Source organism: Oncorhynchus mykiss, chromosome 3 (assembly GCF_013265735.2).
Source record: "Oncorhynchus mykiss isolate Arlee chromosome 3, USDA_OmykA_1.1, whole genome shotgun sequence".
NCBI classification, from domain to species: Eukaryota; Metazoa; Chordata; class Actinopteri; order Salmoniformes; family Salmonidae; genus Oncorhynchus; species Oncorhynchus mykiss.
In genome coordinates, this window is record NC_048567.1 from 33,926,670 (window position 1) to 33,952,468 (window position 25,799).

The window sequence follows — 25,799 nt, forward strand, 5'->3', positions numbered from 1 at the left end:
GCAAGTTATTCTTCAAAACAGATGAAATCATTGGCCGGATGTTTCAAGAAGTACAGTCACAGTAGTGTGTTTCTGTCATATTTTTCCATTTGCCCTTTTATATAGACAACCCCAGGACCTCATGACACAAATGTTATTCTAGTCACATGCCCCACTGGCTTCTAACAAATTGCATTTAAAAGCTGTTCGTTCTATGCCCAAACTATTGATTATGGGTCGATGTAGGCTATAGAACAGTCATTTGATGGTTTTCAGTCACATACTTAAGCAGCATAAGATTCCTCTGCCATAAATTGAGCAGAGCAGGATGAACATGTCTACAATTTGTCCAGTACACTCGAGTCTACCTCCAGTGACATGAGCGCTCGACCACGAAGCCGCTGGAGTGCGCGCTCTTCTTGCAGAATAGCTCTGCAGTAAGGATTTTGGATGTATAAGCCTTCTTATTGAATATATATTTAAAGAAAAAGTGAATCTGCAGGAAGCAATCATAAACTGATCAATGAATACGGTTTCAGAACTACTATGAACCGAACCTTTTGGGAAAAGCAGAGCGCGCGGATGCAGGCGGCACTAGGTTGGCACAAATTATTTATATCCACACTGACTGATATACATTATTGTATATTTTGGAAGCCATAGAAATACATTTATTAATGTCTACATTCGTTTTTGCCACGTATTATATTACAAACACCTCAATGCATACTTTCTATTGTATTATTAAACATAAAACTTTTTTTTTTATCTTCCAAGTATAATTTAAAGAAATGACTAATGTTACTGTCCCCACCACAACAAAATACTTAAATATATGTAATTTTGTTCTTAACGTTTAATTTAATACTATATTATTATAATGTTAATTTAATAGTGTAGAATTCCATTCATTCCTATGGAGGACTGCTCCTACTTTCAAGCTAAGTTGCTTCGCAATATTAGGTATTATTAGGTATAAGTAGCTGTAGTCGGTTATACTCACTCTGCAGTAAAAGTAGTCAGAAGCATGCACCTGCTATGCACGCATATTGTTGTTGAACGTGCGCCAGTCGTTATAGCACTCGAAGAGTGTTGTGCAGTCAATAGTGGCTAAATGCAAAGCCTACTGTATATAGGTTGGTCCATGCAAATAATGTTGCTATGGGTTGCTATGGAGATATTGCAGGACTTGGTGAAAATGCATTGCTTAATCCATTTAATTGGCATTTAGAAATCAATGTACTTAAATAAAATGTGTAATTTGCAGATGTCTTTATCATCATGATATAAGGCCTGGCCTATTGCCCTGTATTGTGTGGTGGTTTTGCTATCGCCAAGGCTCAGATGTGAGGGGAGCGCTCACCGTCTGCTACTCGTTTCCATTGGAACGGACAAAGGCTCCGAGGGCTGGCGGAGGATGCCGAGCTCAGGCCGGAAGATGTCTGTTTCTAATGTTTGGCAGATTAAATAGCATATCGCCATGCAGCATAGGACTGTTGTGACAGACTGATGAAGGCGATAGTGGTTTGCGAGAGGACGCAGGCGCCACGCGGCGATTGATAAGAGTATGTGGGGTTCTGGTTTCGCCACGTCCCGACCTTGTGTGGTTGAACTCGGGCGGAATCACAGCGTGCCCTTGGGGATATGTGGTTCCGACGAGCCACACTCTCTTTATGGCTATATCGTCGCAATCCCTTTACGGGACTACGGTGGGATCATGTCGGGATTGGGGTCGGATTCCTGGTGGAAGAAGACCATCTATATCACCGGCGGTGCCCTCCTCGCCGCTGCTGCCTATCTATTACATGAGCTGCTCGCCATCAGGTAGGATATACAATGGCAAACAAATATGCCACACATGACAACGGTATTGGTTCACATGATCAAATGTGTGCATTTGTGTGATGCTTGGGCTGTGTTTTGCGTAGGCCTAATATACAATATTCACAATAATGATCTATAATGATAAACGCCTTTCATACCCTCGGGGATGGGCTGGGTGTGCGCGCTTGCTGTCTCCTCTGATCAGCTGCTCTTGACAGATCTCTGAATAACAGAATACTGCTCTCGTTTGTTCACATTTGTTCATGTATTCGCGGAATCATCTGTTCTTGCACTGTGGGCTAGATTGTACAGCTCTTTGATGATCTCGTTCCCAAGGAGGCAAGGACAGGTGATGGAAAAAAATAGTTGAAAGTGGAAAATCACGCGTCAGGTCTTGTGCCATGTCTTGAGCGTAAAATATGAATTTCTCTAGCGCTGCAGCAGTGGTGTCAGAATGTTTAGTGGAAGCGGACGTTTTGTGGCCTACTGTTGAATGAAATGCGTCTGGTTTAATCTCTGAGAGGGAAGATTAATCCAGGCCTATTGTTAACGTAATGAATGGCGCTACTGTCCCCACGCAGTCCCCAGTCAAGCATTTAGGCCTATGGTACATTAGGCCCATGGTACATTCGGTAACGGTGGCTCCATATAATCTGTCACACTCTAAGAGGACTAGTTTTTGCATTTCCTCATTTGGAACCATTTGTTGAATCACGTCGCATACGCCTACTACTGTCATGCTTCTACCATAGAAAACTACATGTTGACAGTAAATCTGCAGCATGTGTGTTATTCTATGCCACCCCTTTTGAGTGCTTCTTCTCAAAGGGACCCCCTGTAATCTAGGCCTAAATACAATAGTGTTTCTTCGACACGGTCCAGAATTTCCGCACCATTGGGAAAATGGACTGAGACGTCGCCTTTCGACCGTTTCGATGGTTTCAGCACCATGGACAGCGACATTTTGTGGGAATGTGAGTTGTTTATCAGGTCGCAGACTGTCCTGCGCAAGACTATTGTACCGAAGACCTAGCCTATACATTTTATTAGCCAAAGTAGGCTATCATGTCCTATTTATTTCCAGAAATGAATTTTAATTTCAAGGTGTTACAAAATGCCTGATGATGCAACTGACTTTAGATGGAGTCCAATCCTGCTCTCTTGGACATGATATGTGGCTATAATTCATCAAATGAATTTAGGTAAGAACTAGAGTCATTGCAAGGCAGCACGCCCCTGTACTGTAGGCTGTTTAATTATTGAAGCCTAAAGAGATGTCAGTGTCAGTCACCCACACTCTCCGTTTATAAACTGTGGAGTAGAAATGTGTGGACTCTATCAAATGTTCACAAGCACGATTAACCTCCCAGGCCTTGATTTCAAGGGTAGTAGAGGATTGAAATAGAAGTTCAGGCAAATCCTAGAGTTTCTTCTGCTGTAGTCCCATTGAATACCACGGAGTCAGTAGTATGATGAGGACTTTACCCTTTCAATATCTATCTCATTATCTTAAAATGGTGTATTGTATCTGTGTGTACCTTGTGTGCAGGAGTGTTTAGACGGGTGACTTGAATATAGTGAGGGGACAGGTTGTTCTAGGGCCATTCAACAGTAACAGAATTACACTTTGACTTAGATTTGTCAACATTTATTTCACAATTTATGCCAACCCAAAACATTTGATTTTTAAAGTGTAACAAGCCATACAGCACTATATGCGCCAAGACTACTTTGAACAATTTACACAGAAAGATTTCACAAACTTACATTTACTGGAAGAGCTGTGCAGATGCAAAGTTTTGTAACAGAAAAAATCTCCCTCAGTTTTTGATGCGACCATGTTTTCCAAAAACTGTTCATTTATCTTACTTCTGAGCAGATATTTATCTGCTGAAAGAATGGGGTGTAAGCTATGACATGACACCTTGAGTTAGAATTGTTTTGTTTGTTATTGAACTACACTAGGTGAAGTAGATTTACATCTGGTAATAGAATTACAGTAACTAAACTACATAATGGGTCCATGATCTGTACTACACAAAAAAAATGCTAATTATGGATATGAATATGATTATTTTCATGGTGGTGTATCCTGAAAAGGTAAACAAATGTAGAAATATGCATTATCCTTCTTTTGAATATCTGGGTATTATTCTACACAGTGGATATTATTGTATTGAGCTCCACCCCCCAAACAAGACCACATTTGGTTGGTCCGAACCAGACCCAATCTAAAACAACCATAGACGTCAATGTTTCACAAGTTTGGACATCACAGTAGAGCACAATACAGTAGAGTTCAGCACAGCACAGTACTGTACAGTACACCACCTGTACTGTGCTCTACTGTACTGTGCTGTCCAAACCTGTGAAACATAAACATCTTTGATTGGTTCAGATTTGGTCTGGCCAGGACGGACTGACCAAATTCCAACTACTTTTCAATGTCCAATGAGGTCCGGTGTCCGTCAGGGATCAGTGGGTGAGGATGCTGGTTACAGTAAATGGAAAGAGAGTAGGATTCAGTAAGAGCCGGGAGACATGACATTAACCGGAGAGAGAAAAAATAGAGAGAGAGAGCAGCAGAGAGAAAGGGAGGGGTTATCCAGACTGTCATTACAGTCTTGCTTTGACCTGAGATACTGTATATAATGGCAAGATGGTCTTGTCTCTGCCCTAACAATGGGAGTTGTTGTCCCAAAGGTGGGAAGGCAGGCAGTCTGCTTATCGGTCCGCTTGTCGTGGACAGATTTTGGCAGGAGTAAACCTTCTCGCTTCGCCTCTTCCTCTCTGATTTGACCAACAGGGGACGGAAAGGGGAAAACAGTTATGAGCTGAACATAACAGTATGCCAGTGGAAGGTAGGACAGTAGCAGGTGACCCAAGTGTGACGTGACTTGTATGATTTCCCATTTTAGCCAATTCAATTGCAGTTATTCTGTTACTGATTTTGCAGTAATTCCGGTACCGATTTGGTAATAGAATTATGAGTTTTAATTACTTAATTCATAGACCAACTTGATATCAGTAAAAACACTATAACTACTTGGTAGGTGTACATTTACTTGTTACTTCTGTGAAATGTCATTATCCTCCCTCTTGATGAAGAGAAATTAGGAAACATCTTAAAGATATGTGGGTTTTTGATAATAGAATGTATAGATGCCTTAATTAAAAAATATATAGACTCTTCGCTTTTATTTGACACACAATTTGACATGCTTCTATGAACTTCACATGTTGGTGCTCATCGGCCTTTGTATGGAAATGCCCTGTGTAAGACAGTACTCAGGGAATTGCAGAATAGTTCCTCTCGCTGCTATGTCACCATGCTATAATATGCGTCAAGTGAGACCCTAATCCTCCCAGTCAGATTACTAAGAGCCAGAAACAGCGCTGTAACTAGTCGTACTCTCTCCTCTCTGATCTCCAATTAGGGTTGAGGTATGATAATGTTCCTACAACCACAAACTGACCTGGGAATAGCTGTACTGTTGGCACAGAAACTTTGGATCACTTTTGAAGTGGCTGCCACAGAGATAACAACTGTTTTAACAAGTATTTCATCTCATGGGGGCTCCCACTTGTGTAGTTTTCTGTTGCCTCAGTATAGCACACCTTTTCAGCTGGCATTTTGTCTCCCCGGGTGTTTTCCAGGAAGGAGCAGGAGTTGGACTCTAAAGATGCCATCATCCTCCATCAGTTCTCAAGGCCAAACACGGGGGTCCCCAGCCTCTCACCATTCTGCCTCAAGATGGAGACCTACCTACGCATGGTTGACCTGCCCTACCAGGTACAATAGTCTGTGTATGATAAAGTAGAACTTGAAAAGTACTGGTTTCCTGCACACAGATGAATCTTACATTCCTGGACTTAAAAGCACTTTAAATGGAAATGCTCCTTATCCATGTTTTTTTTATGTCCAGGGATTAATCTGAGTCTGGTAAACCAGTCCTACATATTCGGATACAACTAGAGTTTGTCAATTTCCCAGTGCTGAACCCCATTCTGTTCTCCCCCTTGCAGAACTACTTTGATGGGAAGCTCTCTCCACAGGGCAAGATGCCTTGGATTGAGTATAACCGGCAGCAGGTGTCGGGGCCAGAGTTCATCATTGACTTCCTGGAAGAGAAGCTGGGCGTCAACCTCAACAAGAACCTCAGTCCCCAGGAAAGAGCCGTGTCCCGGGCTGTCACCAAGATGGTGGAGGAGCACCTCTACTGGTGACTCAGTCAATTAATATACCCACGGGTCCTCCAAAGCTACAGTGGTGACTCCATATGTCACAGCCATTCCCAAATTGCTCCCTACCCTCCCCCTTGGCCATTAACCCTTGATGTTAGCATGTCTGAAGAGTTTAGATAGGTACACTAGATATACAAATGTATGTGGACACCCTTTCAAATTAGTGGATTCAGCTATTTCAGCCACACCCGTTGCTGACAGGTGTATAAAATCGAGCACACTGCCATGCAATCTCCATAGCAAAATATTGGCAACAGAATGGCCTCACGGAAGAACTCAGTGAATTTCAACATGGCACCGTCATAGGATGCCACCTTTTTAACAAGTCAGTTCGTCAAATGTCTGCCCTGCTAGAGCTGCCCCCGGTCAACTGTAAGTGCTCTTATTGTGAAGTGGAAACGACTTGAAACAACGACAGCTCAGCCGTGATGCGGTAGGCCACACAAGCTCACAGAACGGGTCTGCCAAGTCCTGAAGCGCGCGTAAAAAAACCCGTCTTTCCTCAGTTGCAACGCTCACTACAGAGTTCCAAACTGCCTCTGAAAGCAACGTCAGCACAATAACTGTTCGTCAGACGCTTCATGAACAGGTATTCCATGGCCGAGCAGCTGCACACAAGCCTAAGAACACCATGCGCAATGCCAAGCGTCGGTTGGTGTGGTGTAAATCTCCCCGCCATTGGACTGGAGCAATGGAAAGGTGTTCTCTGGAGTGATGAAACACCCTTCACCATCTGGCAGTCCGACAGACGAATCTGGGTTTGGCAGATGCCAGGAGAACGCTACCTGCCCCAATGCATAGTGCTAGCTATAAAGTTTGGTGGAGGAGGAATAATGGTCTGGGGCTGTTTTTCATAGTTTGGGCAAGGCCCCTTAGTTCCAGTGAAGCGAAATCTTAACGCTACACCATTCAATGACAATTTAGACGATCCTGTGCTTCCAACTTTGTGGCAATAGTTTGGGGAAGGCCCTTTCCTGTTTCAGCATGACAATGCCCCCGTGCACAAAGTGAGGCCCATACAAAAATGGTTTGCTGAGATTGGTGTGGAAGAGCTTGACTAGCCTGCACAAAACCCTGACCTCAACCCCATCGAACACCTTTGGGATGAATTGGAACGCCGACTGCGACCCAGACATAATCGCATCAGTGCCCGACCTCACTAATGCTCTTGTGACTGAATGGAAGCAAGTCCCCGCAGCAATGTTCCAACATCTAGTGGAAAACCTTTCTAGGAGAGTGAAGGCTTTTATAGCAGCAAATGGGGGGGAACAACTCCACATTAATGCCCATGATTTTGGAATGAGATGTTTGACGAGCAGGTGTCCACATACTCTTGGTCATGAAGTGTAGACGCAGGGTAGTGGTGAAGTTTCCACCATATTGCTTCCACCGTACAGATGGGAAGAGATTGAAGGGTTAGGGCCAATGGGAGAGTTGGGAATGAATTGGGACTGGCTAAGCTCGCTCACTCTAGTGTTCCCAAGTGGTCATCCACACAGCTACATTACCGATCTACTTACAGTATATAGAAGGGTGGGACTCCACATTATTGGTGAGTCACTGCTGGGCATCTGTACTGGTGAGGCTTCTGCTGGGAAGTCACTGATCCTGCATTCCAAATGGCACCCTATTCCTGATATAGTGCACTACTTTGTAAGGAACAGGGTGCCATTTTGGATGCAAGCTGAGCCTTTCCCGGTTGGGGCCCAGGGAAAGGTAGTCGGATGAATGACACATCTACAAGCATTTGTGTCTGAGCATGAATGTCAAAGAAAAGAGGGCATACTTGCTCATCAAGCTCTTTTCTACAATATTTACAGGGCGAGAAATCAGTCGGTAACATGTTTCTGTGCATTAGATCTTGTGAATCTCATTCAGAACCAGAGCCATGAATTGGAGGGGGGCGGGGGTTCCATAATATTGCTCTGCAGCTGTCGAGTAAGGGGCAATTCATATAACTCTCATTTCCACTCCCTTTCTCTTGCTCTCTGTTTTCCTCCCGTCTTCTTTTCCTCTTATCACCTCCTTCTCTACTCTCTCTCCTCTTTCCCCCTCCCTCTCGCAGGCTGTGTTTACTATTGATTACATTATTAATGGCTGTGCAGGACTATGGGGCTGCTTGTTGCGCTGTTTGGCCAGCTGAGGTTAGCAGCATGGGTCACAGCGTGCTGAGATCATATACAGCTCTTCAGGCCCGTAAATTAGCATGATTGATGTTGCTATGACAGCACGAAGAGGAAGGCTGCTCTGTGACAGAGATATGCCTCAGGGCCCAGATTCTTAAAACCTTCTTAACTATAGACTTATGAAGAAAGTTAAGCAAAGTTGATATTCCTCAAAGGTTATTGGACATTTATTGCGCTATTTCTTATGTTTCTCCTTAAGCAAAACGTTAAGAAGACATTAGATTATTGAAAATACAATTTGAGGATTTGTTCTTAATTCCAATATAGCTAAACCCTTAAATTCAGGGCAGTGAGAGACTAAGCTCATGAAAGCAATTGAACATGTTTAATTCACTCACTTATTTTAAACCCAAGAACATCTAATCTCTGTAGGAAATATGTTAACATGATTGCCATTAACAGCTTGCTAAACATCTTAAGAAGATTCGTCAGAAGATATTTGAGAAGTTTGTAAGAAAATCTTGAAACCTAAAGATATTGTTGAGGAATTTCACTTACGAATTAACTTATGAACTTCTTCTTTTTTTTCTTAAGAAGCTTTTGCATAAGAGGTGTTTTGTGAATCTGGGCCCTGGTCTGGGAGATTGTGCTGTTAGTTCACAACGTACGTGTACTGTGTATTAAGTTCAGTGTCTGGTTTAGTAAAGATTGTCATTTGTCTTCCATTCCTATTGTGTAGAGCTCGAGTTGTCACAAGTAAGAGCACTGTTTAATGATATTGAAATCATTGAAATAGGTATATGATTTGATCTCAGGTTGATCTCAGGTTTGTCTGGTTAAGCCCCTGAAGCAAATTTCCCCTCAGATCCTTTTCAAGACAGCTCAATCTTTTTTTGTCTAGAGAGCTGACTGTTAATTATCACAATACATTCATTGCTTTTGTCCTGATAATTGAAGGTGAATTATTAATTCAAAATGTCTCTGTGATCTCATTGCCTTAGAGTGGTGGAGCAGGTGATGGAGAGATGGTATGGTAAAATAAAAAACACAACACATTATCAAATCAAACTTTATTTGTCACATGCGCCGGATACAACAAGTGTAGACTTTACTGTGAAATTCTTACTTACAAGCCCTTAACCAACAGTGCAGTTCAAGGAGAAGGAAATATTTACTAAGTAGACTAAAATAAAAAGTAATAATAAAAAGTAACACAATAAGAATAACAATAACGAGGCTATATACAGGGGGCACCGGTACCGAGTCAGTGTGCAGAGGTGCAGGCTAGTTGAGGTAATCTGTACATCTAGGTGGGGGCAAAGCGACTATGCAAAGATAACAAACAGCGAACATACAGCAGCGTACAAAAGGAGGGGGGGTGGGGTCAATGTAAATTGTCCGGTGGCGATTTTATGAATCGTTCAGCTTGGGGCGAGAAGCTGTTGAGGAGCCTTTTGGTCCTAGACTTGGCGCCCCGGTACAGCTTGCCGTGTGGTAGCAGAGAAAACAGTCTGTAACTTGGGGGACTGGAGTCTCTGACAATTTTATGGGCTTTCCTCTGACACCGCCTATTATCAATCAATCAAATGGATTTATAAAGCCCATCTTACATCAGCTGATATCACAAAGTGCTGTACAGAAACCCAGCCTAAAATCCCAAACAGCAAGCAATGCAGGTGTAGAAGCACGGTGGCTAGGAAAAACTCCCTAGAAAGAACAGAACCTTTAGGAAGAAACCTAGAGAGGAACCAGGTTATGAAGGGTGGCCAGTCCTCTTCTGGCTGTGCCGGGTGGAGATTATAACAGAACATGGCCAAGATGTTCAAAAGCTCATAGATGATGAGCAGGGTCAGCAGGGTATTATATAGCTCCTGGATGGCAGGAAGCTGGGCTCCAGTGATGAACTGGGCCATTCGCATTACCCTCTGTAGCGCCTTACGGTCAGATGCCGAGCAGTTGCCATACCAGGCGGTGATGCAACCGGTCAGGATGCTCTCGATGGTGCAGCTATAGAACCTTTTGAGCATCTGTGGACCCATGACAAATATTTTTCTCCTGAGGGGGAAAAGGTTTTGTCGTGCCCTCTTCACTACGGTCGTGGTATGTTTGGACCATGATAGTTTGTTGATGATGGGGACACCAAGGAACTTGAAACTCTCGACCCGCTCCACTACAGCCCTGTCAATGTTAATGGGGGCCTGTTTGGCCCGCCTTTTCCTGTAATCCACGATCAGCTCCTTAGTCTTGCTCACATTGAGGGAGAGGTTGTTGTCCTGGCACCACACTGCCAGTTCTCAGACCTCCTCCCTATAGGCCGTCTCATCGTTGTCAGTGATCAGGCCTACCACTGTTGTCAGCAAACATAATGACGGTGTTGGAGTTGTGTTTGGCCACGCAGTCGTGGGTGAACAGGGAATACAGGAGGGGACTAAGTACACACCCCTGAGGGGCCCCAGTGTTAAGGATCAGCGTGGCAGACGTGTTGTTGCCTACTCTTACCACATGGTGGGGGCCTGTCAGGAAGTCCAGGATCCAATTGCAGAGGGAGGTGTTTAGTCCAAGAGTCCTTAGCTTAGTGATGAGCTTCGTGGGCACTATGGTGTTGAACGCTGAGCTGTAGTCAATGAACAGCATTGTCACATACAGGTGAAGTCAGAAGTTTACATACACTTAGGTTGGAGTCCTTAAAACTCCATTTCAACCACTCCACAAATTTCTTGTTAACAAACTATAGTTTTGGCAAGTCGGTTTCCAACAATTGTTTACAGACAGATTAGTTCACTTATAATTCACTTTATCACAGAAGGTCAGAAGTTTACATATACTAAGTTGAATGTGCCTTTAAACAGCTTGGAAAATTCCAGAAAATGATGTCATGGCTTCTGTCAATTGGAGGTGTACCTGTGAAAGTATTTCAAGGCCTACCTTCAAATTCAGTGCCTCTTAGCTTGACATCATTGGAAAAATCTAAAATCTAAAAAAATTGTAGACCTCCACATGTCTGGTTCATCCTTGGGAGCAATTTCCAAACGCTTGAAGGTACCACGTTCATCTGTACAAACAATAGTATGCAAGTATAAACATCAATGGACCACAAAGCCGTCATACCGCTCAGGAAGGAGACACGTTCTGTCTCCTAGAGATGGACTTACTTTGGTGCAAAAAGTGCAAATCAATCTCAGAACAACAGCAAAGGACCTCCACCTCCAAATTGATCCCGCTCCAGAGTACAGGCCTCTGTAACGCCCATTCGTTCAACGATAAATGCGAATCTGACCATCACCCCTGGTGAGACAAAACCGCAACTCGTAAGTGAAGAGCACTTTTTGCCAGTCCTTTCTGGTCCAGTGACGGTGGGTTTGTGCCCATAGGCGACGTTGTTGCCAGTGATGTCTGGTGAGGACCTGCCTTACAACAGGCATACAAGCCCCCAGTCCAGCCTCTCTCAGCCTAATGCGGACAGTCTGAGCACTGATGGAGGGATTGTGTGTTCCTGGTGTAACTCTGGCAGTTGTTGTTGCCATCCTGTTCCTGTCCCGCAGATGTGATGTTTGGATGTACCGATCCTGTGCAGGCTTCCTACTTCCGGCGCCGACAGAGATGGCCGCCTCGCTTCGCGTTCCTAGGAAACTATGCAGTTTTTTGTTTTTTTACGTGTTATTTCTTACATTAGTACCCCAGGTCATCTTAGGTTTCATTACATACAGTCGAGAAGAACTACTGAATATAAGATCAGCATCAACTCACCATCAGTACTACCAAGAATATGTTTTTCGCGACGCGGATCCTGTGTTCTGCCTTACAAACAGGACAACTGAGTGGATTCCATGCAGCGACCCCCAAAAAAAACAACTCCGAAAAAGAGGGAAACGAGGCGGTCTTCTGGTCAGACTCCGGAGACGGGCACACCGTGCACCACTCCCTAGCATTCTTCTTGCCAATGTCCAGTCTCTTGACAACAAGGTTGATGAAATCCGAGCAAGGGTAGCATTCCAGAGGGACATCAGAGACTGTAACGTTCTTTGCTTCACGGAAATGTGGCTCACTGGAGAGACTCTATCCGAAGCGGTGCAGCCAACGGGTTTCTCCACACATCGCGCAGACAGAAACAAACAACTTTCTGGTAAGAAGAGGGGCGGGGGCGTATGCCTTATGACTAACGTGACATGGTGTGATGAAAGAAACATACAGGAACTCAAATCCTTCTGTTCACCTGATTTAGAATTCCTCACAATCAAACGTAGACCGCATTATCTACCAAGAGAATTCTCTTCGATTATAATCACAGCCGTATATATCCCCCCCCAAGCAGACACATCGATGGCTCTGAACGAACTTTATTTAACTCTTTGCAAACTGGAAACCATTCATCCGGAGGCTGCATTCATTGTAGCTGGGGATTTTAACAAGGCTAATCTGAAAACAAGACTCCCTAAATTTTATCAGCATATCGATTGCGCAACCAGGGGTGGAAAGACCTTGGATCATTGTTACTCTAACTTCCGCGACGCATATAAGGCCCTGCCCCGCCCCCCTTTCGGAAAAGCTGACCACGACTCCATTTTGTTGATCCCTGCCTACAGACAAAAACTAAAACAAGAGGCTCCCACGCTGAGGTCTGTCCAACGCTGGTCCGACCAAGCTGACTCCACACTCCAAGACTGCTTCCACCACGTGGACTGGAACATGTTTCGTATTGCGTCAGACAACAACATTGACGAATACGCTGATTCGGTGTGTGAGTTCATTAGAACGTGCGTTGAAGATGTCGTTCCCATAGCAACGATTAAAACATTCCCTAACCAGAAACCGTGGATTGATGGCAGCATTCGCGTGAAACTGAAAGCGCGAACCACTGCTTTTAATCAGGGCAAGGTGTCTGGTAACATGACCGAATACAAACAGTGCAGCTATTCCCTCCGCAAGGCTATCAAACAAGCTAAGCGTCAGTACAGAGACAAAGTAGAATCTCAATTCAACGGCTCAGACACAAGAGGCATGTGGCAGGGTCTACAGTCAATCACGGACTACAGGAAGAAATCCAGCCCAGTCACGGACCAGGATGTCCTGCTCCCAGGCAGACTAAATAACTTTTTTGCCCGCTTTGAGGACAATACAGTGCCACTGACACGGCCTGCAACGAAAACATGCGGTCTCTCCTTCACTGCAGCCGAGGTGAGTAAGACATTTAAACGTGTTAACCCTCGCAAGGCTGCAGGCCCAGACGGCATCCCCAGCCGCGCCCTCAGAGCATGCGCAGACCAGCTGGCCGGTGTGTTTACGGACATATTCAATCAATCCCTATACCAGTCTGCTGTTCCCACATGCTTCAAGAGGGCCACCATTGTTCCTGTTCCCAAGAAAGCTAAGGTAACTGAGCTAAACGACTACCGCCCCGTAGCACTCACTTCCGTCATCATGAAGTGCTTTGAGAGACTAGTCAAGGACCATATAACCTCCACCCTACCTGACACCCTAGACCCACTCCAATTTGCTTACCGCCCAAATAGGTCCACAGACGATGCAATCTCAACCACACTGCACACCGCCCTAACCCATCTGGACAAGAGGAATACCTATGTGAGAATGCTGTTCATTGACTACAGCTCGGCATTCAACACCATAGTACCCTCCAAGCTCGTCATCAAGCTCGAGACCCTGGGTCTCGACCCCGCCCTGTGCAACTGGGTACTGGACTTCCTGACGGGCCGCCCCCAGGTGGTGAGGGTAGGCAACAACATCTCCTCCCCGCTGATCCTCAACACTGGGTCCCCACAAGGGTGCGTTCTGAGCCCTCTCCTGTACTCCCTGTTCACCCACGACTGCGTGGCCACGCACGCCTCCAACTCAATCATCAAGTTTGCGGACGACACAACAGTGGTAGGCTTGATTACCAACAATGACGAGACGGCCTACAGGGAGGAGGTGAGGGCCCTCGGAGTGTGGTGTCAGGAAAATAACCTCACACTCAACGTCAACAAAACTAAGGAGATGATTGTGGACTTCAGGAAACAGCAGAGGGAACACCCCCCTATCCACATCGATGGAACAGTAGTGGAGAGGGTAGCAAGTTTTAAGTTCCTCGGCATACACATCACAGACAAACTGAATTGGTCCACTCACACAGACAGCATTGTGAAGAAGGCGCAGCAGCGCCTCTTCAACCTCAGGAGGCTGAAGAAATTCGGCTTGTCACCAAAAGCACTCACAAACTTCTACAGATGCACAATCGAGAGCATCCTGGCGGGCTGTATCACCGCCTGGTACGGCAACTGCTCCGCCCTCAACCGTAAGGCTCTCCAGAGGGTGGTGAGGTCTGCACAACGCATCACCGGGGGCAAACTACCTGCCCTCCAGGACACCTACACCACCCGATGTCACAGGAAGGCCATAAAGATCATCAAGGACATCAACCACCCGAGCCACTGCCTGTTCACCCCGCTATCATCCAGAAGGCGAGGTCAGTACAGGTGCATCAAAGCTGGGACCGAGAGACTGAAAAACAGCTTCTATCTCAAGGCCATCAGACTGTTAAACAGCCACCACTAACATTGAGTGGCTGCTGCCAACACACTGACACTGACTCAACTCCAGCCACTTTAATAATGGGAATTGATGTGAAATGATGTAAATATATCACTAGCCACTTTAAACAATGCTACCTTATATAATGTTACTTACCCTACATTATTCATCTCATATGCATACGTATATACTGTACTCTATATCATCGACTGTATCCTTATGTAATACATGTATCACTAGCCACTTTAAACTATGCCACTTTGTTTACATACTCATCTCATTTGTACATACTGTACTCGATACCATCTACTGTATCTTGCCTATGCTGCTCTGTACCATCACTCATTCATATATCCTTATGTACATATTCTTTATCCCCTTACACTGTGTACAAGACAGTAGTTTTGGAATTGTTAGTTAGATTACTTGTTGGTTATTACTGCATTGTCGGAACTAGAAGCACAAGCATTTCGCTACACTCGCATTAACATCTGCTAACCATGTGTATGTGACAAATACAATTTGATTTGATTTGATTTGTTGTTGCACATGGTCTGCCACTGCGAGGACGATCAGCTGTCTGTCCTGTCTCCCTGTAGCGCTGTCTTGGACGTCTCATAGTACGGACATTGCAATTCATTGCCCTGGCCACATCTGCAGTCCTCATGCCTCCTTGCAGCATGCCTAAGGCACGTTCATGCAGATGAGAAGAGACCCTGGGTATCTTTCTTTTGGTGTTTTTCAGAGTCAGTAGAAAGATTAACATTAACATGAACAATGTCTACACTGTATTTCTGATCAATTTGATATTATTTTAATGGATATTTTTTTTTGCTTTTCTTTAAAAAACAAGGACATTTCTAAGTGACCGCAAACTTTTGAACGGTAGTGTGTGTGTATATGTATGTGTGTGTATGTACAGTGGGGCAAAAAAAGTATTTAGTCAGCCACCAATTGTGCAAGTTCTCCCACTTAAAACGATGAGAGAGGTCTGTAAATTTTCATCATAGGTACACTTCAGCTATGACAAAATGAGAAAGAAAAATCCAGAAAATCACATTGTAGGATTTTTAATGAATTTATTTGCAAATTATGGTGGAAAATAAGTATTTGGTCAATAACAAAAGTTTATCTCAATAATTTGTTATATACCCTTCGTTGGCAATGACAGAGGTCAAATGTTTTCTGTAAGTCTTCACAAGGTTTTCACACACTGTTGCTGGTATTTTGGCCCATTCCTCCATGCAGATCTCCTCTAGAGCAGTGATGTTTTGGGGCTGTTGCTGGGCAACACGGACTTTCAACTCCCTCCACAGATTTTCTATGGGGTTGAGATCTGGAGACTGGCTATTCCAGGACCTTGAAATGCTTCTTACGAAGCCACTCCTTCATTGCCCGGGCGGTGTGTTTGGGATCATTGTCATGCTGAAAGACCCAGCCACGTTTCATCTTCAATGCCCTTGCTGATGGAAGGAGGTTTTCACTCAAAATCTCACGATACATGGCCCCATTCATTCTTTCCTTTACACGGATCAGTCGTCCTGGTCCCTTTGCAGAAAAACAGCCCCAAAGCATGATGTTTCCACCCCCATGCTTCACAGTAGGTATGGTGTTCTTTGGATGCAACTCAGCATTCTTTGTCCTCCAAACACGACGAGTTGAGTTTTTACCAAAAAGTTATATTTTGGTTTCATCTGACCGTATGACATTCTCCCAATCTTCTTCTGGATCATCCAAATACTCTCTAGCAAACTTCAGACGTGCCTGGACATGTACTGGCTTAAGCAGGGGGACACGTCTGGCACTGCAGGATTTGAGTCCCTGGCGGCGTAGTGTGTTACTGATGGTAGGCTTTGTTACTTTGGTCCCAGCTCTCTGCAGGTCATTCACTAGGTCCCCCCGTGTGGTTAAGGGATTTTTGCTCACCGTTCTTGTGATAATTTTGACCCCAATTGCTCCCACAGTTGATTTCTTCAAACCAAGCTGCTTACATATTGCAGATTCAGTCTTCCCAGCCTGGTGCAGGTCTACAATTTTGTTTCTGGTGTCCTTTGACAGCTCTTTGGTCTTGGCCATAGTGGAGTTTGGAGTGTGACTGTTTGAGGTTGTGGACAGGTGTCTTTTATACTGTTAACAAGTTCAAACAGGTGCCATTAATACAGGTAACGAGGGGAGGACAGAGGAGCCTCTTAAAGAAGAAGTTACAGGTCTGTGAGAGACAGAAATCTTGCTTGTTTGTAGGTGACCAAATACTTATTTTCCACCATAATTTGCAAATAAATTCATAAAAAATCCTACAATGTGATTTTCTGGATTTTTTTTCTTCTCATTTTGTCTGTCATAGTTGAAGTGTACCTATGATGAAACAGGCCTCTCAGGCCTCTCTCATCTTGTTAAGTGGAAGAACTTGCACAATTGGTGGCTGACAAAATATTTTTTTGCCCCACTGTATATATGTGTATATATATATACAGTCATGGCCAAATGTTTTGAGAATGACATAAATATTAATTTTCACAAAGTCTGCTGCCTCAGTTTGTATGATGGCAATTTGCATATACTCCAGAATGTTATGAAGAGTGATCAGATGAATTGCAATTAATTGCAAAGTCCCTCTTTGCCATGCAAATTAACTGAATCCCCAAAAAACATTTCCACTGCATTTCAGCCCTGCCACAAAAGGACCAGCTGGGATCATGTCAGTGATTCTCTTGTTAACACAGGTGTGAGTGTTGACGAGGACAAGGCTGGAGATCACTCTGTCATGCTGATTGAGTTCAAATAACAGAATGGAAGCTTCAAAAGGAGGGTGGTGCTTGGAATCATTGTTCTTCCTCTGTCATCCATGGTTACCTGCAAGGAAACACGTGCCCGTCATCATTGCTTTGCACAAAAAGGGCTTCACAGGCAAGGAAATTGCTGCCAGTAAGATTGCACCTAAATCAACCATTTATCGGATCATCAAGAACTTCAAGGAGAGCGGTTCAATTGTTGTTAAGAAGGCTTCAGGGCACCCAAGAAAGTCCAGCAAGTGCCAGGACCTTCTCCTAAAGTTAATTCAGCTGCGGGTTCGGGGCACCACCAGTACAGAGCTTGCTCAGGAATGGCAGCAGGCAGGTGTGAGTGCATCTGTACGCACAGTGAGACAAAGACTTGGAGGATTGCCTGGTGTTAAGAAGGGCAGCAAAGAAGCCACTTCTCTCCAGGAAAACCAACAGGGACAGACTGATATTCTGCAAAAGGTACAGGGATTGGACTGCTGAGGACTGGGGTAAAGTCCTTTTCTCTGATGAATCCTCTTTCCGATTGTTTGGGGCGTCCGGAAAAAAGCTTGTCCGGAGAAGACATGGTGAGCGCTACCATCAGTCCTGTGTCATGACAACAGTAAAGCATCCTGAGACCATTCATGTGTGGAGTTGCTTCTCAGCCAAGGGAGTGGGCTCACTCACAATTTTGCCTAAGAACACAGCCATGAATGAAGAATGGTACCAACACATCCTCCGTGAGCATCTTCTCCCAACCATCCAGGAACAGTTTGGTGACGAACAATGCCTTTTTCAGCATGATGGAGCACCTTGCCATAAGGCAAAAGGGATAACTAAGTGGCTCAGGGAACAAAACATTGATATTTTGGGTCCATGGCCAGGAAACTCCCCAGACCTTAATCCCATTGAGAACTTGTGGTCAATCCTCAAGAGGCGGGTGGACAAACACAAACCCACAAATTCTGACAAAACTCCGAGCATTGATTATGCAAGAATGGGCTGCCATCAGTCAGGATGTGGCCCAGAAGTTAATTGACAGCATGCCAGGGCGGATTGCAGAGGTCTTGAAAAAGAAGGGTCAACTCTGCAAATATTGACTCTTTGCATCAACTTCATGTAATTGTCACTAAAAGCCTTTGATACTTATGAAATGCTTGTAATTATACCTCACTATTCCATAGTAACATCTGACAAAAATATCTAAAGACACTGAGGCAGCAGACTGTGAAAATGTATATTTGTGTCATTCTCAAAACTTTTGGCCAAGACTGTGTATATATATATATATATATATATATATATATATATATATATATATATATATATATATATATATATATGGATTGGAAATTATGCAATTACGTTGATGGAACCTACAATCTATCTGCATATTGAAGCAGTTATTGAGACCGTTATTCCGTACTTTCTCTCAGCTGCCTTTCTCCCTGCCACCCTGTTTTACTGCCTACTGGGCTGCTAGAGGCCTACAACACAGTGTATATCAGGCAGCCTGGATTCACCTGGTCAGTCTGTCATGGAAAGAGCAGGTGATCCTAATGTTTTGTACACACAGTGTATGTGTTTCCATATGATTGTACTATACTACCCCTGGGATAATAACCTGTATTATGCTTGTCTAACTATACAAGACGATAGCTTACTGCCAGTCGACAACCTGTCTGTGTGTTTCTATATAAGACTGTACTATAACCTGTATATTTGTGTTTCTAAACAGGACAATAGCCTATTGCCAGTGGGTAGACAACCTGGAGGAGACCCAGAAGATGCTGTCAGTCACTGGTCCTCTCGGTGACATGCTAAAGTGGATCCTCAGCCACCTGAACAGCAGCATGGTGCAAAGGGAGATGTACGGCCATGGCATCGGACGCTTCTCCAAGAAGGAAGTCTACAAGCTGATGGAGAAGGACATGCGCACGCTGGCCGAACTGCTCGGTATGTATGGAGGGGTACAGGTGGATGGGAGGGTAGGAGTAGACAGATGGTTAATCCCAAATCAACCTATGGGCACTACCCTTAGGCCTAGGTACTTGTGTAGATATGAGACCTGGCCCATCAGAGTGCAAAATGGAGGAACAACCATATTGCTTACAGCGATCCAATCCTCTCAGATCTACACAAAAACCCAGGTGGTAGGGACTAGGGGTTGATTTGGGATTCAGGGAGAGACTAGGGGCAATTGAAGAACAACTTATGATGTAGCCAATTTCTCAACGCTCTCACAGTATTGTCAGTGTTGGGGAATTGGCTACTGATGGAGATATGAGGAACAATGGGAAAGGAAGGCTTTCTAATCATCCGGTATCAATTATAACATGGGGTCAGTTGAAGTTCACTGTAAGATTGACTTTGTTGTGGGGTTTGTCCTTTATGCAGAGCTCCATTTTACCCTCTTCCACTCTCTAGTGGTGAGACACTGTATATGCACTGTGCTTCCAACTACATTATGTGTTTCAAATGTATTTTAGTCGGGAAAAGAGCAGAGAATGTCTATTGATTTTAGCATAAACTCTTTGCAAGGTGGTAAACTGTAGTGTAATACGTGCAATCTGAATTTACTTTATAATGCTTTGAATATAAGTCCCCACCCCCATGCACCAACAACCAACAAAAGGAAAACAAAGGAAAACAACAATGCAAAAAACAAAGGTCATTTTTAAACAATGGATGAGCTTTTCTTCGTAATCTACTTGAGAACTATTTAGGGTTCAAGTAAAACTTTTGAATAAGTTAAGTTATTATAGAGAGGTTTAGTGCTTTTATATGTGCTTTTATATTGAATATTCTCAACCCACCCAGTTCATATTCATTATAGAGAGAGGCACGCTTTATCTTGTCTGGTTTAACGTCTCAGATAAAGTGAAATATTTTTTGCTCATATGATTTGAAAAACGAATCATCTGGAGTAGGCAGCGCCATGAGTAAGTGAGTAAACTGAGATATGACTAAGGAGTTAATCAGGGCAATTTTCACATAAATAGTTGCAGGATCTGGTCTATTTTTACAAGTTTTCTATTGAAATTCATTATAGAGAGCTCATTTTATATATTTTGTGAAATGAATACCAGGTATGTCTACTTCACCGGTAAACTACAGAGTGATGTAAAAAAAAATATATATATATTTTTAAAGATCCAATACGTAATATAGTACACTCATAATTAGGCTTTAGTCCAGAGAGTACAGAAAAGTTATCTAGATCTTCAATGAGACATTGCAAAGATCGCACCCTTTTTTTCAATTTTGCCTAAAATGACATACCCAAATCTAACTGCCTGTAGCTCGGCACCTGAAGCAAGGATATGCATATTCTTGATACCATTTGAAAGGAAACACGTAAGTTGGTGGAAATGTGAAATTCATGTAGGAGACTATGACACATTAGTTCTGGTAAAAGATAATACATTGGGAAAAAAACATGTTTTTTGTTTGTTTGTTGTTCCATCACCTTTGAAATGCAAGAGAAAGGCCAATATATGACTTAGGAATCTAGGCACAATTTAGATTTTGGCCACTAGATGGCACCAGTGTATGTGCAAAGTTAGACTGACTCAATGAACCATTGCATTTCTGTTCAAAATGTTGTATCAAGACTGCTCAAATGTGCCTAATTGGTTTATCAATACATTTAAGTTCATAACTGTGCACTCTCCTCAAACAATAGCATGGTATTATTTCACTGTAATAGCTACTGTAAATTGGACAGTGCAGTTAGATTAACAAGAATTTAAGCTTTCTGCCCATATCAGATATGTTTATGTCCTGGGAAATGTTCTTGTTACTTACAACCTCATGCTAATCATATTAGCCCACGTTAGCTCACCCGTCCCGCAGGGGCAAAACCAATCCTGTAGAGGTTACTATAAAACTTGGATGTAGAGTGAGTTTCCTGTAAACAGTATATGTTATATTTATTTTCTTTTAGCCATGTAAAGACTGATCTTTTTTAAAATAATTTGCTAAACCATTAGAATTATAACTGGCTATACTTATTTCACCCCTTACCATAACTAGATACTATTCTCAGTCTAAATTGACCATAATTAGTGCTTGTAAGGTTACTGCCGTAAGAGGTATTATGACGGTCATTTGAGATTTCAAATGTCTGATATTTAGGATTCAAGAAACAGGTTCTAGCAATAATTGTTTTATTCTCTTGCCTGTTTGCCTGTGAGCCAATGCCACAGACTATCAAGTGTGACGTCTAAATAAATAATAACCCAGCCAATTTGCATGGTTGAGTGTCTGTGTGTAACATGAAATGAGTATAGCCTTAATATTCAAGATGATAACTGTAATCCATATCGTATCACCATCATAGTTTCATCGTAATTACCTCTAACAGAATTTTCATAGAAAAACACATCCCAGCATTTCCATAGCACTTGACGTTTCACATGATCATGAAAGAGACCTTGCATTACTATAGAGACGGCTTCACTACTGTACAAAGGTATCCCATACAATATGTTGTTATTATTTCCCAATGTCCCTGTTCTGATACCTTCCCCTTGCTTGTTGTAAACATAGATAAACATGTAGACAAAGACATAGAAAAGATAGATAAACAAATAAAACGTATTCAATTAGAGAAAAGTTCTCGACAATAGTGAGAGGTAGAGAGAGAGAGAGAGAGAGATCAAGTGTGTGTGTGTTCATATCAACTTCATAGTTCTCAGATATTTTTACAGTTCCCATGCTCTTTTTTCTTCGTAACCTGACATCCCCGTAGAATTTAGTACAGCCACGATGTTATGAAGCTGTCTCGGAAGAGCTGTCCCATCTATAAAGTGTGTGTCCCCAATGAGAAGGCACGCTTACCCCTCTCCCGCCTCTGCTCTGTACAGGATACAGCCTCTTCGGACGTTCGTTTATCTCCCGGGGAAATTGGTAATTGAGACCGAATTTGGTCCATTTAAGCTCCCTTTCCCTGCTTTTGATCAGCTCCTTTTGTTGGTGGTGTTCACATTTTTCGATGATAGGTCGGGGGACTCTTGGTCTTGTTACTCCGAGTCTGTGCACTCGGTGGAAAGACATCTTGTTTACAGTCTCTAGAGAGGAAGTTTCAAGGTGGATTGCATGAACTCTGATCGCCCCCTCTGGATTATTGGATGGGTCCTCAGGAATCCTAGAAAATATTAGATTTTCACTCATGCTGCGCCTTTGTATGTCTAGTTGCGACTCCCTCACCACCCTGTTTTCCCCGAGTAGACAATCCATGTTGGAATCGATAGTTACTTTGGCTGAGAGTGCCTTGTTCTCTCCTTGAAGTGTGAGAATTTCACTCTGGCTAAACTCCAAACTCCCACACAGCCCTGCTATCTCCTCACACAGTTTTTCAAGTGTTGCATGGATTCCACCAAGAGCATTATCCTCTACATAAATGGTAAGTAAATCGTCCGTGTCTGTAGATTAATCTGTCTTTCTTTTTTTGTCGGGTTAAAATATTTTGTGAGTTAGCCGGATCTTTCCACGATGGAGTATGTTGTTCCTCCATAGCACAATGCTGTTGATACTCGTCGATTTCCCCCAGGATCTCCTTAGTATCCAGGTTGGCTCTGATCTGCAACCAGTTGTTTACAAATGTTTTAAACGCTGCGTCTTTCCCACGACGACAGAAGATGTAATCATGAGTTGCAAAATGCGCAATCCCACTTCCCATACACGATTGTTTTCGCTGTTTTGTTTGTAATTTACAGGCTGCTCCGTGAAGAGTCTGAGGCACTCAGCAGGCTTTTCTTATCGTGTTCTCTTATAGTTGGCTGATGGTTGGTTTGATATTTGTTACTGACCCCATCTGTTCATCTGTCCTGCAGGAGATAAGAAGTACTTCATGGGACCTAAAATGTCGACAGTAGACGCTGCTGTGTTTGGTCACCTGGCCCAGGCCATGTGGACACTACCTGGCACACAACCTGAAAAGCTCATCAAAGGTCAGTTCAATCTCTCAGCCACTGTGAAATGTTTTACTCATACTCACAATACCAAAGCATCCTAATTGATTGATTTTGAAAGTGTGCCTTGTGATTGTGTTACTGGTATGTTGTTATCGAGATTGTGTAACACATTCTGTACCTAATGTGTTATTCTATAGATTTAAAGGCAGGTGTAGAATAGGATGCAATGTCCTCCTTTTTTATCCAAGTGTACTTGCCTACGTCTTCCACTAGATGACAGTGAAAGACTGTAATGTGCAGTGTTGTTGCACATTTGCTCGTCATGGTTTCAGTCTTTAGAGAATGTTTGATCAGAGATCAAAGACCAGTCTATTTTCATTTTCGAACTGTACAAAATATGACAATCAAAGTTTGAATAGGAAATCAAAGGATACTCTGACACGGATGTACATTTTCCTTGAGTACCGATGTTGGAACCTTTACTTCCTCTATTCCCTGTCCACTGTGTTTTAGGCGAGCTCGTCAACTTGGCCATGTTCTGTGAGCGCATGCGGAGAAAGTTCTGGCCTGAGTGGTTTGTGAACATAGAGGACCTGTGCTATGACGGAGCAGACACTGACAGCAGCGAGGGCTCTCCTACATGCCTGATGGACTTTGGCCTGTTCTCCCGGACAGACACCATGGAGGAGAGTGAAGCCTCTGACAAACACACACACTCACACACTCACTCCCCCAATACGGACCACTCGCTGTTCGACTCAGACGTGGGCACGGGCTCGGAGAACGAGCCGCAGCTCAAGTGTGACCCTCCTAGTCCTGACCCCCCTAATTCTGCCCCTTCCAACCCCAGTCCCAAACCTCCCAACCCTTGACCCACCCTCATCCAGTGAGGTGGGGTGGTTTTGGCTGAGGCGGTCAGACGGCCGGAACGTCAAACTAATCAGGGCGCTGCTATCTGGATTGGCACCATAGAGCCGCGGAACACAGAGGCACAGTTATCGCTTCTGCTGCTGCCTCTCCCTCTCTTTCAGAGATCTGTGCTCACACATGGAGGCACAGTTATATTCCATGATGACTGAAAACTATATCCTAACAATGTAATATCAGTGCACTCAGACAAACTGGGTATTTGTATGCAGAGCGTATAAATCGAACCCCATGTTACATGCGTTGCATTATGATTTCCTCACCCCGAGTGATGGTGACATTGCCAACATGTCACAATCACAGACGTTGCCTTATTTGTGTCAGTTGTCCCAGGGTACAGGCTAGCGTGAAACATTTTGAGAGAGATTGTTGGTGAAAACAGGTGTGTCTGTCCATGGAATACAGGCAACACGGCTGTTTCTTAGAAATGTAACTAGTGAAAGAGAGACCATGATGATGGTGAAGGTAGCAGAAACACGAAATCACTGGATTTTAGAGAACAGGGGTCAGTAATTTGCTAAGACTTGGACACATATTGTAAAGTGATATATGTATATATATAAAGAGTCTGCTTACTATGGCGGCTGCTCTAGTCTGTGTCTTACTAACGGTGGGCTATTCTACCAGTAGTCCTATGGTTTGTGGCTTGCTGCTGAGCATCAGCCACAATCACTGGCCTTTCCATCAACCATTTGTGTCTAACTTCACTCTAGTAAAGGAGATTGGGATGGGCAAAAGGAACTGGAGATGTAACACTCTGGTACACTTACCAGTACAGGCTGGTTGTAGAGCCGAATCTTGTATCTCACCACTAGAGGGTGCTCTATCTATACATTCATCCTGCTGTCTATTTAGCTCTATGGTCTCGAGTCCTGCAGTTTTTGCCACTTGGAATGTTAAAGGCCCAGTGCAGTCAAAGTGTGATATTCCTGTGTTTTATACAGTTGAAGTTGGAAGTTTACATACACTTGGGTTGGAGTCATTACAACTAGTTTTTCAACCATTCCACAAATTTGTTGATAACAAACCATAGCTTTGGCAAGTCGGTTAGGACATCTACTTTGTTCATGACACAAGTAATTTTTCCAACAATTGTTTACAGACAGATTATTTCACTTATAATTCACTGTATCACCATTCCAGTGGGTCAGAAGTTTACATACACTAAGTTGACTGTGCCTTCAAACAGTTTGGAAAATTCCAGAAAATGATGTTATGGCTTTAGAAGCTTCTGATAGGCTAATTTACATTATTTGAGTCAATTGGAGGTGTACCTGTGGATGTATTTGAAGGCCTACCTTCATACTCAGTGCCTCTTTGCTTGACATCATGGGAAAATCAAAAGAAATCTTTCAAGACCTCAGACATTTTTTTTACACCTCCACAAGTCTGGTTCATCCTTGGGAGCAATTTCCAGATGCCTGAAGGCACCACGTTCATCTGTACAAACAATAGGACGCAAGTATAAACACCATGGGACCATGCAGCCGTCA

At 43.5% G+C, this 25,799-nt stretch overlaps 1 protein-coding gene across 1 annotated transcript; it reads left to right on the plus strand.

Annotated features, from left to right (window-relative positions):
- Positions 1-204: 204 nt before the first annotated feature.
- LOC110519140 (failed axon connections homolog) lies at positions 205-25,324 on the plus strand. Its single transcript, XM_021596393.2, has 6 exons — positions 205-1,803; positions 5,461-5,596; positions 5,830-6,026; positions 19,200-19,417; positions 23,299-23,415; positions 23,893-25,324. The coding sequence occupies exons 1-6, from the start codon at positions 1,547-1,549 to the stop codon at positions 24,249-24,251; spliced, it is 1,284 nt and encodes a 427-aa protein (XP_021452068.2). The 5' UTR covers positions 205-1,546; the 3' UTR covers positions 24,252-25,324.
- Positions 25,325-25,799: the final 475 nt, after the last annotated feature.

Coding starts and splice junctions, on each gene's coding strand:
- LOC110519140 (XM_021596393.2), top strand. CDS start 1,547: ATGTGGGGTTCTGGTTTCGCCACGTCCCGACCTTGTGTGGTTGAACTC. Junction 5,597..5,829: donor TGGTTGACCTGCCCTACCAG/GTACAATAGTCT, acceptor TCCCCCTTGCAG/AACTACTTTGATGGGAAGCT. Junction 6,027..19,199: donor GTGGAGGAGCACCTCTACTG/GTGACTCAGTCA, acceptor GTTTCTAAACAG/GACAATAGCCTATTGCCAGT.